Source organism: Panthera uncia, unplaced genomic scaffold (assembly GCF_023721935.1).
Source record: "Panthera uncia isolate 11264 unplaced genomic scaffold, Puncia_PCG_1.0 HiC_scaffold_1066, whole genome shotgun sequence".
In the NCBI taxonomy this organism is placed as follows: Eukaryota; Metazoa; Chordata; class Mammalia; order Carnivora; family Felidae; genus Panthera; species Panthera uncia.
Window position 1 is genome coordinate 1 of NW_026057663.1, and position 17,590 is coordinate 17,590.

At 56.9% G+C, this 17,590-nt stretch overlaps 1 protein-coding gene across 1 annotated transcript; it reads left to right on the forward strand.

Annotated features, from left to right (window-relative positions):
- The first annotated feature begins 1,230 nt into the window (after window positions 1-1,230).
- LOC125916742 (phospholipid-transporting ATPase ABCA3-like) lies at window positions 1,231-17,207 on the forward strand. Its single transcript, XM_049623045.1, has 10 exons — window positions 1,231-1,502; window positions 2,169-2,251; window positions 2,349-2,613; window positions 3,425-3,552; window positions 4,233-4,398; window positions 8,259-8,518; window positions 9,619-9,735; window positions 9,983-10,103; window positions 12,752-12,925; window positions 16,398-17,207. Exons 2-10 carry the CDS (start codon window positions 2,198-2,200, stop codon window positions 16,739-16,741), a joined length of 1,629 nt encoding a protein of 542 aa, XP_049479002.1. The 5' UTR covers window positions 1,231-1,502; window positions 2,169-2,197; the 3' UTR covers window positions 16,742-17,207.
- Window positions 17,208-17,590: the final 383 nt, after the last annotated feature.

The window sequence follows — 17,590 nt, forward strand, 5'->3', positions numbered from 1 at the left end:
GCTGCGTCCTCCCAGCCAGTCGTGCCGTAGCCCTGGAGGGAGACCGCAGCCGGGAGCCTCTGCCAGGACCCAGGTCAGTTCGCGGGTGCTGCTGTCGCCTCATAGGGACTGCGGGAACACGCTCGGTCTAACCTTGTGCCCTCCCCAGCCCTCAGCCGGGAGAGGCAGGATTAAGCACGGGGATGTGTCCTTTCTTGGCCAGACTTTCCCAGCAAAGGAAGTCCTCTACTTCTCTGACCAGAAGACTTCCTTGAACCGTGACCTTTTTGTATTTCCATCTTGGTAGAGGAAGAAAGATCAACCCGGCCGGGTGCCCGTCCGCCTGTCCTGGGGATGACGGGCCCCGCTTGAGGAAGTGCTTTCCCGTCTTAGCCTAACCCGCTTCTGGAAACCTTTTATAAACCACAGGCCCTCACGGGTCTCACGAAACCACTGCTCTTTTATTAACTGTCCACAACTGATTTTATGACAGTTTTTCCACCTTGTTAATTTTGAAAGAATTTGGATAATTTATTAAGTCACTACTTCATAGCACTCCATACTATTTCAGCTTTCATGCCTTCACGTTTTAACCATGCAGTTAATTAAAAGTGTATCTTAGGTTAATTTGTAAGTAACTTCTCTGAGTTGCGCTCTCTACCGGTATTTGTTGACTACTCTCGAACGCATCAATTTTGAGCACTGTTAGACGGATCTGCACCGCCACTTCTTAACTAAAAAAAGCAAGAGTTTCATTTTAAAAAGAGCTTTCCTGGAAATGACTCTGACCGACTGAGGCCAAATGTAAAGTTGGCCTTTTTCTTTTTTTTTTTTTTTTTAACGTTTATTTATTTTTGAGACAGAGAGAGACAGAGCATGAACGGGGGAGGGTCAGAGAGAGAGGGAGACACAGAATCCGAAACAGGCTCCAGGCTCTGAGCTGTCAGCACAGAGCCCGACCCAGGGCTCGAACTCACGGACCACGAGATCATGACCCGAGCCGAAGTCGGCCGCTCAACCGACTGAGCCACCCAGGCGCCCCAAAGTTGGCCTTTTTAAGAAAACCCACGAGTTCTCACTCCGCCTGCAGGGTCTCCCGGCGGCTTCTCCGGGTGGTGGTGTTAGCGTGCGGTGCGCTCACGGAGGAACGGTTCCCTAGCCATTTGTCCGAGCGTTCGCGCCTCTTAACTGCCCCTGGTTGTGTGGGGTTGTTTCCGCCCATGTGCGGAGCCACTTCGTTGAACTCAGAACTTTCCGCGTGTGTCACACAGGCGTCTCCTCACCTGAAGGACTGTGAGCCACGAAGGGCCCCTCAGAGGTCCCCCCGCGACCTGGCCGTGCGGACGGGAACCAGGAGTGCTCTGGGGTGTCCCCACCTCCACCGCCCACGTGCCCACCCTGGGTCTGAGCAGCCTGGTCCGCCCCCAGCCTTCATGCCAGCAGCTTCCGGAAGGCGGTACTGCCGTGTCCTGGGCGTTGTGGGGTCTTCCTGAGCTAACTGACACCACCTCCCTCTGTAGCAGGTGAGCGTCTCACCTGGGCCCCGTGTCTCTGCTCACACTAGACCCCAGAGGCCTAGGGAAATGCACTTCCCCAGATGGAGGGAGGCCTTTACAACGCCCCCCCCCGCCCCCGCTCTCGGTTCTGCCCGGCTCTGCGCACCGGTGTTAGATACGATATCCCACTGTGCCACGGGGCGGGTTTTCTTTGGAGATCTTCTTTCTGTCACGGGGAGGCCACATAGCAGCGTTCACGGTTAAAGCAGGAAAAACTGGTCCCGAGCGTTCAAGGCGGGAGAGCTGGCGCCGTGCCATTGTTCTGCCCACCTGTCCGCCTACCGTGTCCGCTCCCGGTCAGCAGGGCGAGGCCCCCTCCCCGGCCTGTCTTCCCCACCGCGCCGCTCTCTGCTCTCGCTGGTTCTGTGAGCGTGGCCAGGGAAGCTGGGGGAGGGGGGATGAGCGGAGAGGCAGCACAGAGGACACAGAGGACACCTGGGTGGTGGTCACTCCGCGCCAGCAGCGCGTGGCACATAGAGCCGGTCTCTGAGGGTGCGTCTCGGGAGGAGACGGTCACCGCCCTGGAGTGCGCCTTCTCTGGGAGCGGCCGGAGCAGCGCTGGCGACCGCGCAGCGGCCGGGAAGGGGGGACGCGGCAGGAGGGCCCCGTCTGAGGGAGTCTCCCGGCCCCCAGGTGCACCCGGCCTTCCGGTGGGCGCGGACATGGCGGCGCTCAGGCAGCTGGCACTCCTGCTCTGGAAGAACTACACGGTGCAGGTGGGTGTGCGGGGCGCTCCGGGCGCCGGGCCCCGGGAGGGGCGGCCCGGGGAGGCCGCCGTGACCCCCACTGCCGCGCCCTCCCTTCCTCTTCCAGAAGCGCAGAGTGCTGGTCACCGTCCTGGAGCTCTTCCTGCCCCTGCTGTTCTCTGGGATCCTGATCTGGCTCCGCTTGAAGATCCAGTCGGAAAACGTGCCCAACGCCACCATCTACGCTGGCCAGTCCATCCGGGAGCTGCCCCTGTTCTTCAGCTTCCCCCCTCCCGGCGACGCCTGGGAACTGGCCTACATCCCGTCCCACAGCGACGCCGTGAAGACCATCACAGAGACGGCGCGGAGGACGTTGGTCATCAACATGAGAGGTGAGGTGTCCCCTGGATCCCGTCGCATCTGGCCGTGGGGCTCGGGCCCGGGCGAGCGGCCCCGGCCGGCGGCCAGACCAGCATCGCCCCTCGTTGGCGGGTCACTCGTCGTAGAGTGGGGACCAGACTTGCGAGGGCAGAGTGGAGCCCCGTGTGCGCCCGCTGCAGCAGCACGGGCTCTGGAACCGCTCCCGATTACTCGTGGTGGGAACAGCCGTCCACGCCCCGGGAAGCCTCTTGCGTTACAGGGGCAAGGTGTGCCGTGAGTGTGCGGTGCTGGGGCCTTTTCTGGGTTGTGGTTCTGGGAGGACAGCGCTAGCAGAAGGCATCAGGAAGCCTGCCGAGGGACACTCCCAGTACGCGTGCCTGTCGCCTTCCCTCTCTCTGCTTCCAGTGTGAAAAGCGTGATCCCTTTCCCGCCTCTCGATTTAGGCAATGGAACCTCGGGGGGAGGTCCTTGGCCCTTCCTGGGTGATGACCGGGAAGCCCTTCGTGTGGAGCAGGGTCTGGTGACGGAGAAACCGTGTGACGCATTACGTTAGCATCCACTCACATCTTCCCGATCCCACACGCAGCCTCCCCGCTCGGGGTCAGTCTCCGAGATGGGGTGGGGGGGAGGCCAGGGGAGGGGCACCAGTGCCCTCGGCCGCCGGTGTCTCTGCCCAAAACGAAAGCCTCCCTGACCCCTGAGGACAGGCGGACAAAGCCCAAAGGAAACCTGTACCTGTGCAGTGTTTGATCTGAACGTGACCCGGAGCAGCCAGAGTGCGGAGTGGGACGGGCGCTCGGGCAGCTCATGGCTTTCCCACAGCTCGGGGCTTCCGCTCGGAGAAGGACTTTGAGGACTACGTCAGGTACGACAACCGCTCCTCCAACGTGCTGGCCGCCATAGTGTTCGAGCACACCTTCAACCACAGCAGGGAGCCCCTGCCGCTGGCGGTGAGGACCCCGCCCCACAAAGCCCCGCTCTCCCTCCCCCAAAACAAGCCTGGCCTGCAAAGGGGCTCTGCCAGCCTGGGAGGTGATACCTGGCCTTGCTGCGGGGCCAGCGTCACTGTCACGGGCCCCTCGGAGGGCGCCCGGTGCCGTGCTAGCCTGGCAGGCTGCATGGTGGAGGAAGCCTGAAGGAGGCAGTGCACTGCAGATTCTCATCCCCCCACGTCTCCAGGCCTCTGTGCACAGATGGGGCAGGTGGGAAAGGAGCAGACACCTGGGACCTGCCCACCCCGGCATTAGAATTTCAGCTATCTATTTAAACAAACAAAAGGAAGTCCTTTGCCCGTCTGATGGCATTAAGACCCGGTTAATTAAGACTGTCCAGTTCCCCGAGCATTATTTCTGCGGCCCTCCGCCGATTATCAGGGACACCTCAGGTGCAGAGTTCCTGTAGGTAGATAGCGAGACGGCGAGAACACTGTGGGGGCTCGGCTGCGGGGCCCCTGTCGCCGCCCTGGGCAGGACCACTCGCTCTGACGCTCCAGGACCCTGTGTCATTGGTGAGGGGCAGGAGAGGTGGTGACTTCACGGCACCGAGCCCCCTGATGGGTCTCTGGTTTGACGCGGATGTGTGCCTCTTTGCCTGTCAATCAGAGCAAGTGGCTTTATCTTTGGTCCCACAGGTGAGATACCACTTACGGTTCAGTTACACACGAAGAAATTACATGTGGACCCGAACAGGCTCCTTTTTCCTGAAAGAGACCGAAGGATGGCACACCACTTCCCTTTTCCCACTGTTCCCAAACCCAGGACCAAGGGAACCCGCGTCCCCCGATGGCGGAGAACCTGGTGAGAACCTCGGGCAGCGGCTGGATCCCTCACTGGGCCACTGCCTGGTGATCGCGGGGGTCCCACCTTGCCTTTCTTTGCAGAAATACTCCTAAAGGAGCGTTTGATCTTCTTCTGCGTAGAAGGAGGGAAACTTCTAGGAAAACTGGGTTCTGAAAGGTTAAAATACTCAGGATGGCAAAGGCCGTCTCTCTGGTTCCCAGGGGGCACATGCTCTCGAAGGAAACCTCTGCGTTTCGGTCAGTTTGCATCCGATCTGTGGGCTTGGTTTCACACCTCCCTTCTCTCCCTGGCTTCCACTGTGTCCAGGCTAATGGGCTTTGGAAGCCGTGTGGTCCTTGAGTAATTGTCCAGGGTTAAATTGCATCCGTGGGGCGCTTGCAGAAACTGGATCTTGGCCAGTTGTACCCTGTCTTTGCGTGTGTTGGTCTGTCCCGTGTGAGCTTGGTGGGCAGTCGACCTGTTGGTCTCCTCGCAAGCACGGTTGTGTTCTAGAATGGAGTGGAGCCAGGGCTAAGCGAGGAGTAGCTGGGACCCATCCGTGGGTTCCAGGAGGCAGCCAGGGTGTTGCAGAGAACACAGGATCCCACGGCCTGTAGGAGGCAGAGCGTGTTCGGGACTTTGGTGGAAAGACCCAGGAATGTCTCTAAACGATGCACCAGGGGGTAGCCACACCCACTGCCTGGGCCAGGACTGTTCTATTTGTGGGGACACTTTCCTGAGGTTGGAAGCAACAGGAGAAAGACCAGCAAACTGCACCAGGTACAAACGTGAAATTTGACAAAAAAGGAAAAGACGTAACACCAATTACTCTGTTTTGTGTTTTTTTCTCTTCCGAGATTTTATTTAGCTTCAAGTTAGTTAACATGTAGTGTAGTGTTGATTTCAGGAGTAGAACCCAGTGATTCATCTCTTACATACGACACCCAGTGCCCATCCCAGCAAGTGCCGTCTTCAGTGCCCATCACCCATTTAGCCCCTCCCCCCCCCACTTCCCTCCAGCAACCCCAGTTCGTTTTCTGTATTTAAGAGTCTCATATGCTTTGGCTCCCTCTCTGTTTTTATCTTATTTTATTTTTCCTTCTCTTCCCCTATGTTCATCTGTTTAGTTTTTTATTTTCTTTTTAAAATTTTTTTAATGTTTTTATTTATTTTTGAAGGAGAAAGAGAGACAGAGCATGAGAGGGGGAGGAACAGAGAGAGAGGGAGACACAGAATTCGAAGCAGGCTCCAGGCTCTAAGCTGTCAGCCCAGAGCCCATCGCGGGGCTCGAACTCACGAACTGCGAGATCATGACCTGAGCTGAAGTCGGAGGCTTAACCGACTGAGCCACCCAGACGCCCCATCTAGTTTTTTAAATGCCACGTATGAGTGAAATTGTATTTGTCTCTCTCTGACTTATTTTGTTTCGCATAATACCCTCTGGCTCCATCCACGTCATCGCAGATGGCAAGTTTTCCTTCTTTTTCATAGCTGAGTAATATTCTAGCGTGTATATATGTGTATCACACACAACATCTCTTTTATCCGTTTGTCAGTCCATAGACATTTGGGCTCTTTCCATACTTTGGCTCTTGTCGATAGCGCTGCTATAAACATTGGGGTGCATGTGTCCCTTCGAAACAGCACACCTGTATCCCTTGGATAAATGCCTAGTAGTGCCATTGCTGGGTCATAGGGTAATTCTGGTTTTAATTTTTGAGGAACCTCCACACTGTTTTCCAGAGCAGCTGCACCAGTTTGCCTTCCCACCAGCAGTGCAAGGGGGTTCCCCTTTCTCCGCATCCTGGCCAACATCTGTTGTCCCCTGAGTTGTTAACGTGAGCCATTCTGACAGGTGTAAGGTGGTATCTCATTGTGGTTTTGATTTGTATTTCCCTGATGATGAGTGATGTTGAGTTTTTTTTTTTTTTTTTTTTTTTTTTGAGAAATGTCTGTTCGTGTCCTTTACCCATTCCTTCACTGGATTATTGGTTTTGTTGGGTGTTGAGTTTGATATGTTATTTATAGATTTTGGATACCAGCCCTTTATCTGATATGTCATTTACAGATGTCTTCTCTTATTCCATCAGTTGCCTTTTAGTTTTGTTGTTTCCTTCATTATGCAGAAGCTTTTTAACTTGAGCAAGTCCCAAGCGTCCATTTTTGCTTTGCCTTAGAGACATGTATAATAAGAAGTTGCTCCCTCTGAGGCCACAGAGGTTGCTGCTTGCATTCTCCTCGAGGATTCTGATGGCTTCACTTAGGTCTTTCATCCATTTAGAGTTTAGTTTTGCGTCTGCTGTAAGAAAGTGGTCCGGGTTCATTCTTCTGCCTGTCGCTGTCCAGTTTTCCCATCCCCACGTGCTGAAGAGACTGTCTTTTCCATTGGATATTCTTTCCTGCTTTGTCGAAGATGAGTTGGCCATACATTTGTGGGTCCATTTCTGGGTTCTCTATTCTGTTCCATCGATATGTGTGTCTGCTTTTGTGCTGGTACATACATACAACACCAGTGTTAAAAGCAAGTAGGAGCCTGGGGAAAACATTTCAGCAAATGACAGGGGTCCACATATTTTTATGTTAAGGACTCATTAGTCCACACCAGTTACAAGGACACAAAGACCCCTGAGGTGTGGAAGGGACGCGGGCCTGGCACCCAGCACGCCCTCAGCGTCCCCGGCCTGGGCTCCGCCCCGGCCCCGTGTCCACACCTCAGACCCGCCGAGCCCCTGATGGGAATTCAGCCTCTGGAATAGTCAGAAAGGAGGAAGGGTGCACACGTGCAAAGGTGTTCGCCACGGTCACAGACCTGCGGGCGGCGGGAGACGATGGGGGACAGGGTGGCGCCTCCATTCCTCGGAGCGCTGAGCAGCCCCAGAAGTTGTGGTGACAAAGACGAGGTGACAGGACAGGCCTCACGAGCAGCAGTGTGATGTGAGAAGACCAGTGTCCCGGGGCCCTGTCCCTCCCCCGCCTCAGTGGCTCCACGTGTCCAACGGAGACACGGCCGGCCGCTCTGCAGGTGGGTTGTGAAGAGCCGAACCCCCATCCAGCACCACGGCGGGTGTCGGTAACTGCTGCCGCAGCCCCCGAAGTCTCAAACCCAAGGGCGACGCGGTACCCGCCGTGCTGGGCTCTTTTCTCCGCTTTGCCTTAGGGGCTGGCTGCAGGCTGCTGGCATTTCCGTGTTCCAGGACGCTGGGTCGTGTTGTAAACGTCACTCTACTTTTTGAATGAGGGTGCCCCTCTCTGTCCTCGGGGACTCGGGCTGCCTCGTGCTCCCCTGTGGGTGTGCCCACCTCTTCTTTAGGTGCCGTTCTGCCGGGCCCGGCTCGGGACTGGAGCTCCCTGTCCCGAGCCTGCCGCTCTTCCCAGGCCCTTCACTGGAAGAATTTATGACCGCCCACGCGGAGGGGGCCGGAAAGGGCCAGCACGGAGAGCCACAACGCCCTAAGGCCTTCGGGCTGTGACTCCGCCTGCCTTTGTGGTGCTAGCTTGGAGGGTGGGGGGATGGAATGGAAGCTGCCAGTCAGCGGGCCTCACGACAGCAGCTGGTTACGCCGGATTGTCTGGGTGGACCTGATGCAGTCACGGGGTCCTTCGAAGTGGGCGCGGGAGGCAGGCGGGAGGGTCAGAGAGATGCCGCCCGGCTGGCGCTGGGGGTGGGTCAGGGGCCACGGGCTGGAGCTGAGGGCGGCTCCTACAAGCTAGAAGACCGGGGACACCGTAGGAGCGTGAGGTGGTGTCGCTCCGGGGCCGCGTTCACCAGGGAGACCCCGGCACAGCTCAGGGCACGCGGCTCCGTGAGCCGCGCCCGCGATGCGGCCCTTCTGACGCGAGCCCACCCATGTGCGGGACGTGCTGTGCTCCGCACCCAGGGTACATCCGAGAAGGCTTCCTGGCCGTGCAGCACGCGGTGGACCGGGCCATCATGCAGTACCACGCAAACGCCTCCACGCACCAGCTGTTTGAGAAGCTCACCGTCATCGCCAAGAGGTTCCCTTACCCGCCTTTCATCTCGGACCCGTTCCTCGTCGCCATGCAATATCAGCTCCCCCTGCTGCTTGTGCTGAGTCTCACCTACAGCTCCCTCACCGTCATCCGGGCCGTCGTGCAGGAGAAGGAGAGGAGGCTGAAGGTACCCTGCCCCACGCGGCCCCGCGCCATCCAGGCGGGGCGTGGGCCGAACGCCCACCGTGGTGCCGGTGACCCCCGGGTTTCTGTGAAATCAAGCCCAGTACATCCAGATCTTTCACACCCGACAGAGCACCGCATTTTGCATATGGCGTGCTAAGGTCTGAAACGTTGGAAAGACCACGGTTTGGATGTGCTGGGTCAGTAAGACACGGCTTTGAAACTGATTGCACTGCTTTCTCTTCACTTTTTGGCTGTGGCTACTATAAAATTCTAAGTTGTTGTTGGTTTTTTTTAAGTTTATTTTTGAGAGAGAGACAGACAGACAGACAGACAGAATCCCAGGCAGGCTCCATGCTGACAGTGCAGAGCCTGATGCAGGGCTCGAACTCACGAGCCTCGAGACCAAGACCTGACAGAAATCAAGAGTCAGACGCTTAACTGACCTAGCCCCCCAGGCACCCACTAAAACTCTAAATTATATACACACACATCCCGTTTCTGCTGCGCAGAGCCACTCTAGAGAGAAACAGCCTCCACGGAGGGCCCGTTCACTCTGCACAGATCGGGGACAGCTGTGGGTGTGGACCGCCAGGCTCACTGGGATGGGGCTTAAGGAAAGCGTCGCCGCAAAGAACGTCCCTGCCTTAGTCGGGTACAGTTATGTGCTAGCGTCACCTGTAAACTCATCCCAGGGACGCGCCCAAAGTGACCCAGACGCCGTGTGAAGTCCTTCCTCTGGCGGTGTCTGCAGGGCCGGTGAATTGATATTTAGCGTATTCTCAGTGACTCCACATCTGCGATCGCTGGGGCCTGTAAGCCGCGCGGGCAGGCGGCCGGGAGAGGGTTCGGGGGTGCCGTCTGCTGGGGCACCGGAAATAGCAGCAGCGAAGTGAGGCGATGACGCGGTTGGCGGCAGACGTGAAATGGCTCACGAACCAACGCTGGTGCCCACACGCGTGGGGAGAGGGAGGAGGAGGGCAGGGATGCCGGCACAACGGGACCCGCGAGAGTCCCCCGGTGGCCCGGCGTGGCACGCGCATGCGCCCGGAGGCACGGGCCGCAGGCCAGGGTGCGGGGGTGTCAGTGCGGCCCTCTCCACAGGAGTACATGCGCATGATGGGGCTCAGCAGCTGGCTGCACTGGAGCGCCTGGTTCCTCCTCTTCTTCCTCTTCCTTTTCGTGGCCGTGTCCTTCGTGACCCTGCTCTTCTGCATCAAGGTGAGTGTGGCCTCGCCAGGAGCCTGGCGGTCGGGCGGACGGGAGAGGCCGCCGCGGCACCCCAGGCGACCCCGGCCTCGGCTTGGCCTCCGGGGTGGGGGGGTGAGGGGGGAAGGACGGCGCGCGCGGCCCTTCTCCCACCCTGTCCACTCTCGTTGGAGGCCGGGAACATTTAAGGTCTTCCTGGTTTTGTCCCCACCTTCCCCACCGCGGCCTGCCCGGGTGACCGTGGACGCCCGCCACGCAGGTAAGGAAGGGCGTGGCGGTGCTCGCTCACAGCGACCCCTCGCTGGTGCTGGTTTTCCTGCTGTGCTTTGCCGCCGCCTCCGTCTCCTTCAGCTTCATGGTCAGCGCCTTCTTCAGCAGAGGTGAGCCGTCCTGCCCTGGGCCCGCAGGGGCCCCAGCGAAACCCTGCCGTGTCCCCCCCCACCCTCCCCCCGGAGTCAGAGCAGCCACGGCTGGGGGGGGGGGGGGGTTGCGCTCTGTGCCTTCATTCAGACCCTGTCCTCGGGACGTCGGGCACGCGCCTGATTCCAGCCCTTTCTTCTCTGGCCGCCAGCGTGTCCTAACCTTGCTCTCCCGCCCGAGTCGTGTCCAATAGCCGTGGAAAGCTGTCCGCGCCGGGCGTGTTCCCGCGGCCGCGCACGTCGCCCGGCAGTCCCGGGTGGTGTCTCTTCCTTTACCTGCGCTTTGGTCTGAGGACTGGTGTCTTTTTTTCAGCTCCACAAAATCCCGCTCACACGTTGACCCGGTTTTGGGTTCCGTGATCACCGTCCCTGCCTCTCGCGTTGTCCTCGTCTCTTTTTTTCCTTTCCTGTCGGGGCAACATGCACGTAACGGGCAGTTTACCACCACAACCATTTTTGCACGCACAGTCGAGTGGGCTCCACGCTGTGTCGTAACCGTCCCCACCACCCACCCCGGAGTTTTTCCGTCTCCCCAGACTGAAGCTCTGTCCCCCGTACACCGACTCTCCGTCCCTCCCCGGCCCTGGCGCCCACCATCCACCTTCCGTCTCTGCGGTGGCGGGAACTCGCGTGAGCGGGATCACACCTACTTCTCGTTTTGTGCCTGATTCTCTCACTGCACGAACCACCCTGGGGTTCATCCACGTCACAGCGGGTTCGGGATTCCCTTCCCCTGTAAGGCTGAGTGACGTTCTGTCGTGTGGATGGGCCACTTGGCTCATCCACCCGTCACCGCACACGCGGGTGCTTCCATGGTCCAGCGCTTGTCAATCGTGCAGCCGTGACCATGCGTGTGCAGGCACCTCTCCGAGACCCGCCTCCAGCCCTTGGGGCCGTGGACCCAGAAGCGGGAGTTGCGGGTCCTCCGCTGACTCTCTGTTTAGTTGTTTGGAGAACTGCCAGACTTTTCCACAGCGACCGCGCCGCTCTCCCTTCCCGCCCGTGGCACACGCTTTCCCCGCACCTCGCCAGCACTCGTCATTTTCTGATTCGGGGGGTGGTTTTTTTAAAAGTTTATTTATTTATTTTGAGAGAGGTCAGGGGAGGGGCAGAGACAGAATCTCCACACTGAGCATGGAGCCCCATGTGGGGCTCGATCCCAAGACCCCGGAATCATGACCTGAACCCAAATCAAAAGTCAGATGCTCAACCGACTGAGCCGCTCGGGTGCCCTGGGGGTGTTTTGGTAGAAGCCATGCTGGTGGGTGTGGGGAGGGTGTCTGGAGGGAAAGCTTGTGTGCACCTGTTTGAGCTGTCGGCTAAACTAGCCACTGTTTTCAAGGGACACTGTGTTTGCTGGGAAGAATGACCATCAGACTATGATTACTCCCCTTGGATATTTGGCACTTTCTCAAATGGCAGCTGGCTTTTAAGGAAAATAACTGACAGTATCTGACGTCCATTGAATTTTTAAAATTCTTTTTAATATTTATTTTTGAGAGAGAGACAGACCACAACACAAGCGGGGGAGGGGCAGAGAGAGAGGGACACACAGACTCTGAAGCGGGCTCCAGGTTCCAAGCTGTCAGCACAGACAAGGGGCTCGAACCCAGGAACGGGGAGATCATGACCTGATCCCAAGTTGGAAGCTTAACCGACTGAACTACCCAGGCGCCCCTGATGTCAATTGTAAAATTCAAGCTTTCAAGCCAAAATAGGATTTTACATACTTGAATCTAACACCGTGCGCGTGACGACGCGCTTGATCTCTTAGGAGGTTGGTGTCCATGTTACCGGTAAGATTTTTTTCTGTATGTCACATAATAAAATGTATCTATTTACATTTAAAAGATCCACGTAGCTCAACAAGCAATATTTTCCTCACGACCCACGTATCACATTACAAAATCACGCACGAGTCACAGCCCCTTCAGAGTGCAGGACAGACAGGTAGATTTTCACATAACAGAGCACGAAAAGTTCTTTGGTCAGTTTGAGTCCACGTGGCACGTGGCCTTTGAGAAACGACCGCCTGAGTAGCGCTGTCTCGGAGAAGAATGTCCAGAAATATCGAGAAGGCTGTTAAAATTCCTCCTCTTTTTCCAACTACTTATCTGGGTGAACGGGGAGCAGATGCGAGAATCCAGCTCTAACCTCTTAAATCAGACATTACAGAGGTTCGCAAAAGCATAACCTTTCTCACTAAATTGTGGGAAATCTAGTCGATTGTTGTAAAAATACTGTTAGCTTAGAGTGGGTTCAATATTCTTAAAAGTCTCTAGGCTCAGTCAGCGGGGCCTCTGGCTCTTGATTTGGCTACTCCTGGAGGGGAGGGGAGGGGAGAGGAGAGGCTTGTCTGTTTGGCGTGTGCCAGGCTCCCTGGTGAGTGGGATGCCTGGTGGGAAGCGGGGTCGCGCCGGGGGGCTGGGGGGTCCGGTGTGCACGGTCAAGGTGCCGTCTGCAGCAGAGGGCTGGGGAAGTCGGCCTGGGGGTCACGTTCCCCACGGCACCCGTGCCCGGACGAGAGGAGAGGCCGTGGGTGGCGCCTGGGGTCCTCAGTCCTGCGCTGCAGCCCGTGTTCGGCACACCTGTCTTCTCTCCATCCATAGCCAACATGGCAGCAGCCATAGGGGGCTTCCTGTACTTCTTCACGTACACCCCCTACTTCTTCGTTGCCCCCCGATACAACTGGATGACCCTCAGCCAGAAGCTCCTGTCCTGCCTCCTGTCCAATGTCGCCATGGCGATGGGGGCCCAGCTCATGGGGAAATTTGAAGCGAAAGGTGAGTATTTTCCTTCTGGCGAGCTGCCCTCGCCGACTGAGTTACTAAGAGAGCCTGACCAGGGGTGGCTCCGGCTCCGAGCAGGGCACCCCAGCGAGCCGGGGGTGGGACAGAAGGTGCTCAGTCACGGGGAGCCTCACGTCCCAGCAGGCGGGAGGCGGGGCAGGAGCCCTGAAGCCCAGAAGACAGAGCGTTAACGTGTCCTGCGCTGCGTGGCCACCACTCGTGGGGGGCAGTGCGGCCTCAAGGTCCTGCCGGTGGGGGGGGGGGGGGGGGGGGCCCCCGGGGGGGGCGTCGCCCCCCGCCCCCGCCCCAAAGGCCAAGGGGGAGGGGGGGGGGGGGGGGAGACAACCCCCTGCTGTCGGTCAAGTGGCAGAACCAGAACCAGCCCCTCCCTACGCAGTAAGGGGGGATGAGGGCACGGACACCTGAGAGTGAATCAAGTCACAGGCCAGAGCTGTTGTCCCGAGTGTTGTGAAGTTTCCTGATCTTGTAAACGTCACGGGTTGAACAAAGCGCATCACTGTGCTGACTTTGGCACCTGGGCTGCCTTCCGCTCAGGTTTCCGGAAAGGGTGGAGAGGGTCTGGTTGAACCCTGAAAGCCACCCGCTGGGGCGTGCCACCAGGGCTCCCCAGGGCTCCCCAGGCGCTCAGGACCTTGGAGGGAGCTGTCCCTGCCCCTGTGCTGAGAGGAGGCGGGAGGGGGACCACGAGCTTCTGCGTGGCCGCCCTGTGCCGGCGTCCGTCCCCGAGCGCGTGCCGCTGCTCTGGCCTCCTCTCTCAGGGGGTGAAGTGCAGTCTCCCGTCCTGGGACTGACCTGTGCCCCTGCGGTGCCGGCCCTGTGCACCCCGGGTCTCTGTCTCAGGCTGCCTGGTCTCACTTCCCGCAGTCCTGGCTCTTGTGGCTTCCTGGCGGGGGTCTGTGGGAGGAGAGACCCCATGGCACCTCCACGTGGCCTTGTCTTTAGAAATGTTTTCTTCCTTGGCAGGGTCTTCTGACACTTTGGCTTTTATTTATTTATTTTTAACGTTTATTTTTGAGAGAGAGAGAGGGAGACAGGATCCGAAGCAGGCTCCACGCTGGCAGCATTTAGCCCCCTGTGAGGCTTGAACTCAGGAACCATGAGATCATGAACAAGCAAAACTCAGATGCTCCGTCACTTGAGCCACCCAGGTGCCCCTGACGCTTTGGCTTTTAAATAGCTGTGTTTCTGGAGCACCTGGGTGGCTCAGTTGGTTAAGCGTGTGGCTTCAGCTCGGGTCGTGATCTCGCCATCCATGAGCTGGAGCTGTCTGTGCTGACAGCTCAGAAGCTGGAGCCTGCCTCAGATTCTGTGTCTCCGTTTCTCTCTGCCCCTCCCCCACTTGTGCTGTTTCCATCATTCTGAAAATACTCATTCTAAAAATCTGTGTTTCTGCGTTTAGTAGTATGTGATAAATGTACACTTGTTTATTTATTTTTGAGAGAGAGAATAGGCAAGCACGGGGGAGGGGTAGAGAGGGAGAGAGACAGAGAGAGAGAGAGAGAGAGAGAGAGAGAGAGAGAACCAAGCAGACTGCACTGTCAGCTCAGGGCCTGATGCAGGGCTCAGTCTCACAGACTGTGAGATCATGACCTGAACTGAAATCAAGAGTCAGACAGTTAACCGACTGGGCCACCCAGGTGCCTCTGACAGTGCATTTTATTTATTTATTTTTTAATTTTTTTTTTTAACGTTTATTTATTTTTGAGACAGAGAGAGACAGAGCATGAACGGGGGAGGGTCAGAGAGAGAGGGAGACACAGAATCCGAAACGGGCTCCGGGCTCTGAGCCGTCAGCACAGAGCCCGATGCGGGGCTCGAACTCACGGACCGCGAGATCATGACCTGAGCCGAAGTCGGACGCTTAACCGACTGAGCCACCCAGGCGCCCCTGACAGTGCATTTTAAAAGTCTAAATTTATGGGGGCGCTTGGGTAGCTCAGTCGGTTGAACGTCCGACTTCGGCTCAGGTCATGATCTCGCAGTCAGTGAGTTCGAGCCCCGCATCGGGCTCTGTGCTGACGGCTCAGAGCCCGGAGCCTGCTTCGGATTCTGTGTCTCCCTCTGTCTCTCTGCCCCTCCCCCACTTGTGCTGTCTCTCTCTATCTCTCAAAAATAAATTTTTAAAAAAATGTAAAGAAAAAATTTTAATAAAAAAAAAAGTCTACATTTATGGGGCACCTGGGTGGCTCAGTCGGTTAAGCATCCGACTCTTTTTTTTCTTTCAATGTTTGTTTATTTTTGAGGGGAGGGGAGGGGGAGAGAGAGGGAGACACAGAATTTGAAGCAGGCTCCAGGCTCCGAGCTATCAGCCCGACGCAGGGCTCGAACTCACAGAGTGCAAGATATGACATGAGCCGAAGTCGGACACTCAACTGACTGAGCCACCCAGGCACCCCGTGTCTGATTCTTGATTTCAGCTCAGGTCATGATCTTACGACTCATGAGTTCCAGCCCCGCCCTGGGCTCTGTGCTGACAGCGTGGAGTCTGCTTGGGATTCTGTCTGCCCCTACCCCACTCACACTCTGTCTGTGTCTCAAAAATAAGTAAACAAACACTTAAAAATAAACAAATAAGATGCACTGCGCCTTGCAGGGTTCAGACACTTTGTTTTAAAGCCATTAACAAAGAAGAGTATAACTATACAGCCACTCTTGTTCTCAATGTTCTACACTGAATTTACTTATGCTCGAGTTTTTTTTTTTTAATGTTTATTTATTTTTGAGAGAGAGAGAGCACGAGAGGAGATGGGAGGAGATGGCAAAGAGAGGGAGACAGAATCCGAAGCAGGCTCTAGGCTCTGAGCTGTCAGCACAGAGCCCGATGCGGGGCTCGAACTCACTGACTGTGGGATCATGACCTGAGCCCGAAGTCAGACGTTCAACCACCTGAGCCACCCAGGCACCCTGATGCTGAATTTACTTAAACACGCAAACTTCTAATTGCTTGAGAATGAACAGTGATCAAAGCCAGAGCATAGCCATTTCCGCGAGGGGCCCTGGGGCCAATCCCCAAGCACCGTTTGGGCTGTTGTCGGCAAAGCCACAGAAGACAAAACCCTACGAGCGCCGCTAAGGAGAGTTTGTGTGTGAGTCAGGTCCTCCCGGTTTCTGAAAAGACTCGGATTGAATGCCCGCTATTCCAGAGCTGGCCTTCCCCCAGACCGTGCATGTGTACACGTGTGTCTGCGTGTGTGCGGACGTGGACGTGGACGGATGTGCACGTAGGTCGTAAATCAAACCTGAGCCTCCCTCGTCAGTCCACAGGCTCTTGCTGGTTCTGTAACTTTCCGATTTTGTGGCTCGCTGTTGTCTAGAGCCTCGAGGAAAGTCGCAGGTGTGCCGTAAAAGCGGGAAGGGAGAAGTCGCGCTGGCTTGGCGGGGACCTGCGCGCACGTGCCGCTGGGGCCGAGGGGCCGTTTCAGGCCCCCGTCCCGGTGTCTTCCAGGCGTGGGTGTCCAGTGGCGAAACCTCCTGAGTCCCGTCAACGTGGACGATGACTTCTCCTTTGGGCAAGTGCTGGGCATGCTACTGCTGGACTCCGTGCTCTATGGCCTGGTGACCTGGTACGTGGAGGCCGTGTTCCCGGGGCAGTTCGGCGTGCCCCAGCCCTGGTACTTCTTCGTCACGGTGAGTGCTGGCGGCCCTCTTCCGCACGGGGGCAGGGGTGTCCCCCGCACACGCCCCGGGCCCCTCCGGTCCCTGGCGCTCAACGCCTCGTCAGGCATGTCCCGCGTGCAGTCAGGGAGCCGTGTGTCCCAAAGCCCTGAGACCCCCTACTGGCCAAGATGAGCCCTGCAGTCCAGGATCTGGAAAGGGCTCGCCCTGGCCCTGCAGCGCGGGACCAGCACACGCCCACCCCCGGCCTCACGTCAAACAAATATCCCACTGGTTCCTCCGCCTACAAAGTAACACAGCCTCCAGCCTCTTGGAAAAATGATCGCGTTGCTGGGATTCCCGGCACAGTCCCACCGCCCAGAGACGCGCCGTGCTGACCCCTTGGTGTGCAATGGTTCAGACTGTTCTGAGCACGTACCCTCCGGCAGCCTGAGTCTGTGTGTGCGTGACATACGCGCACTTGCTTTTATGAAAAGGGGATCGTGTTATCCAAGTCTCGAAACTTGTTTGGGGTAGTTTTTTTGTTCATTTAAGTTTATTTTACTTTGAGAGAGAGACTGTGTGTGTATGTGTGGGAGGGGCAGAGAGAGAGAGAGAAAGAGAGAGAGAATCCCAAGCAGGCTCTGCACTGTCAGCTCAGAACCCAACACGTGGCTTGAACTCAAACCACAAGATCATGACCTGAGCCAAAACCAAGAGTCAGACACTTAACTGACTGAGCCACCCAGGCACCCTGAAACTTTTTTTTTTTAACCTAACTTAGCTATCTTAAATACAAATGTGTGTGAATCTGTGTATAAATATACTTTTAGATACCTGTGCATAATTATAAGTTTTGTTTTCCTCTTTGAATTAAGTATCTGCATTTTCATGAATCACCTTCGTTTTTGAGCACAGCACCGGGTGGGGCCACCACCATGTGGTCCGTCAGTCCCTGCTGCTGGCGGGTGAGCTGCCACCTGAGTGTCCCCTCTCTGGTTCCACACATACTCACCATGAAGACACTGGAGTGTTTCATCACAT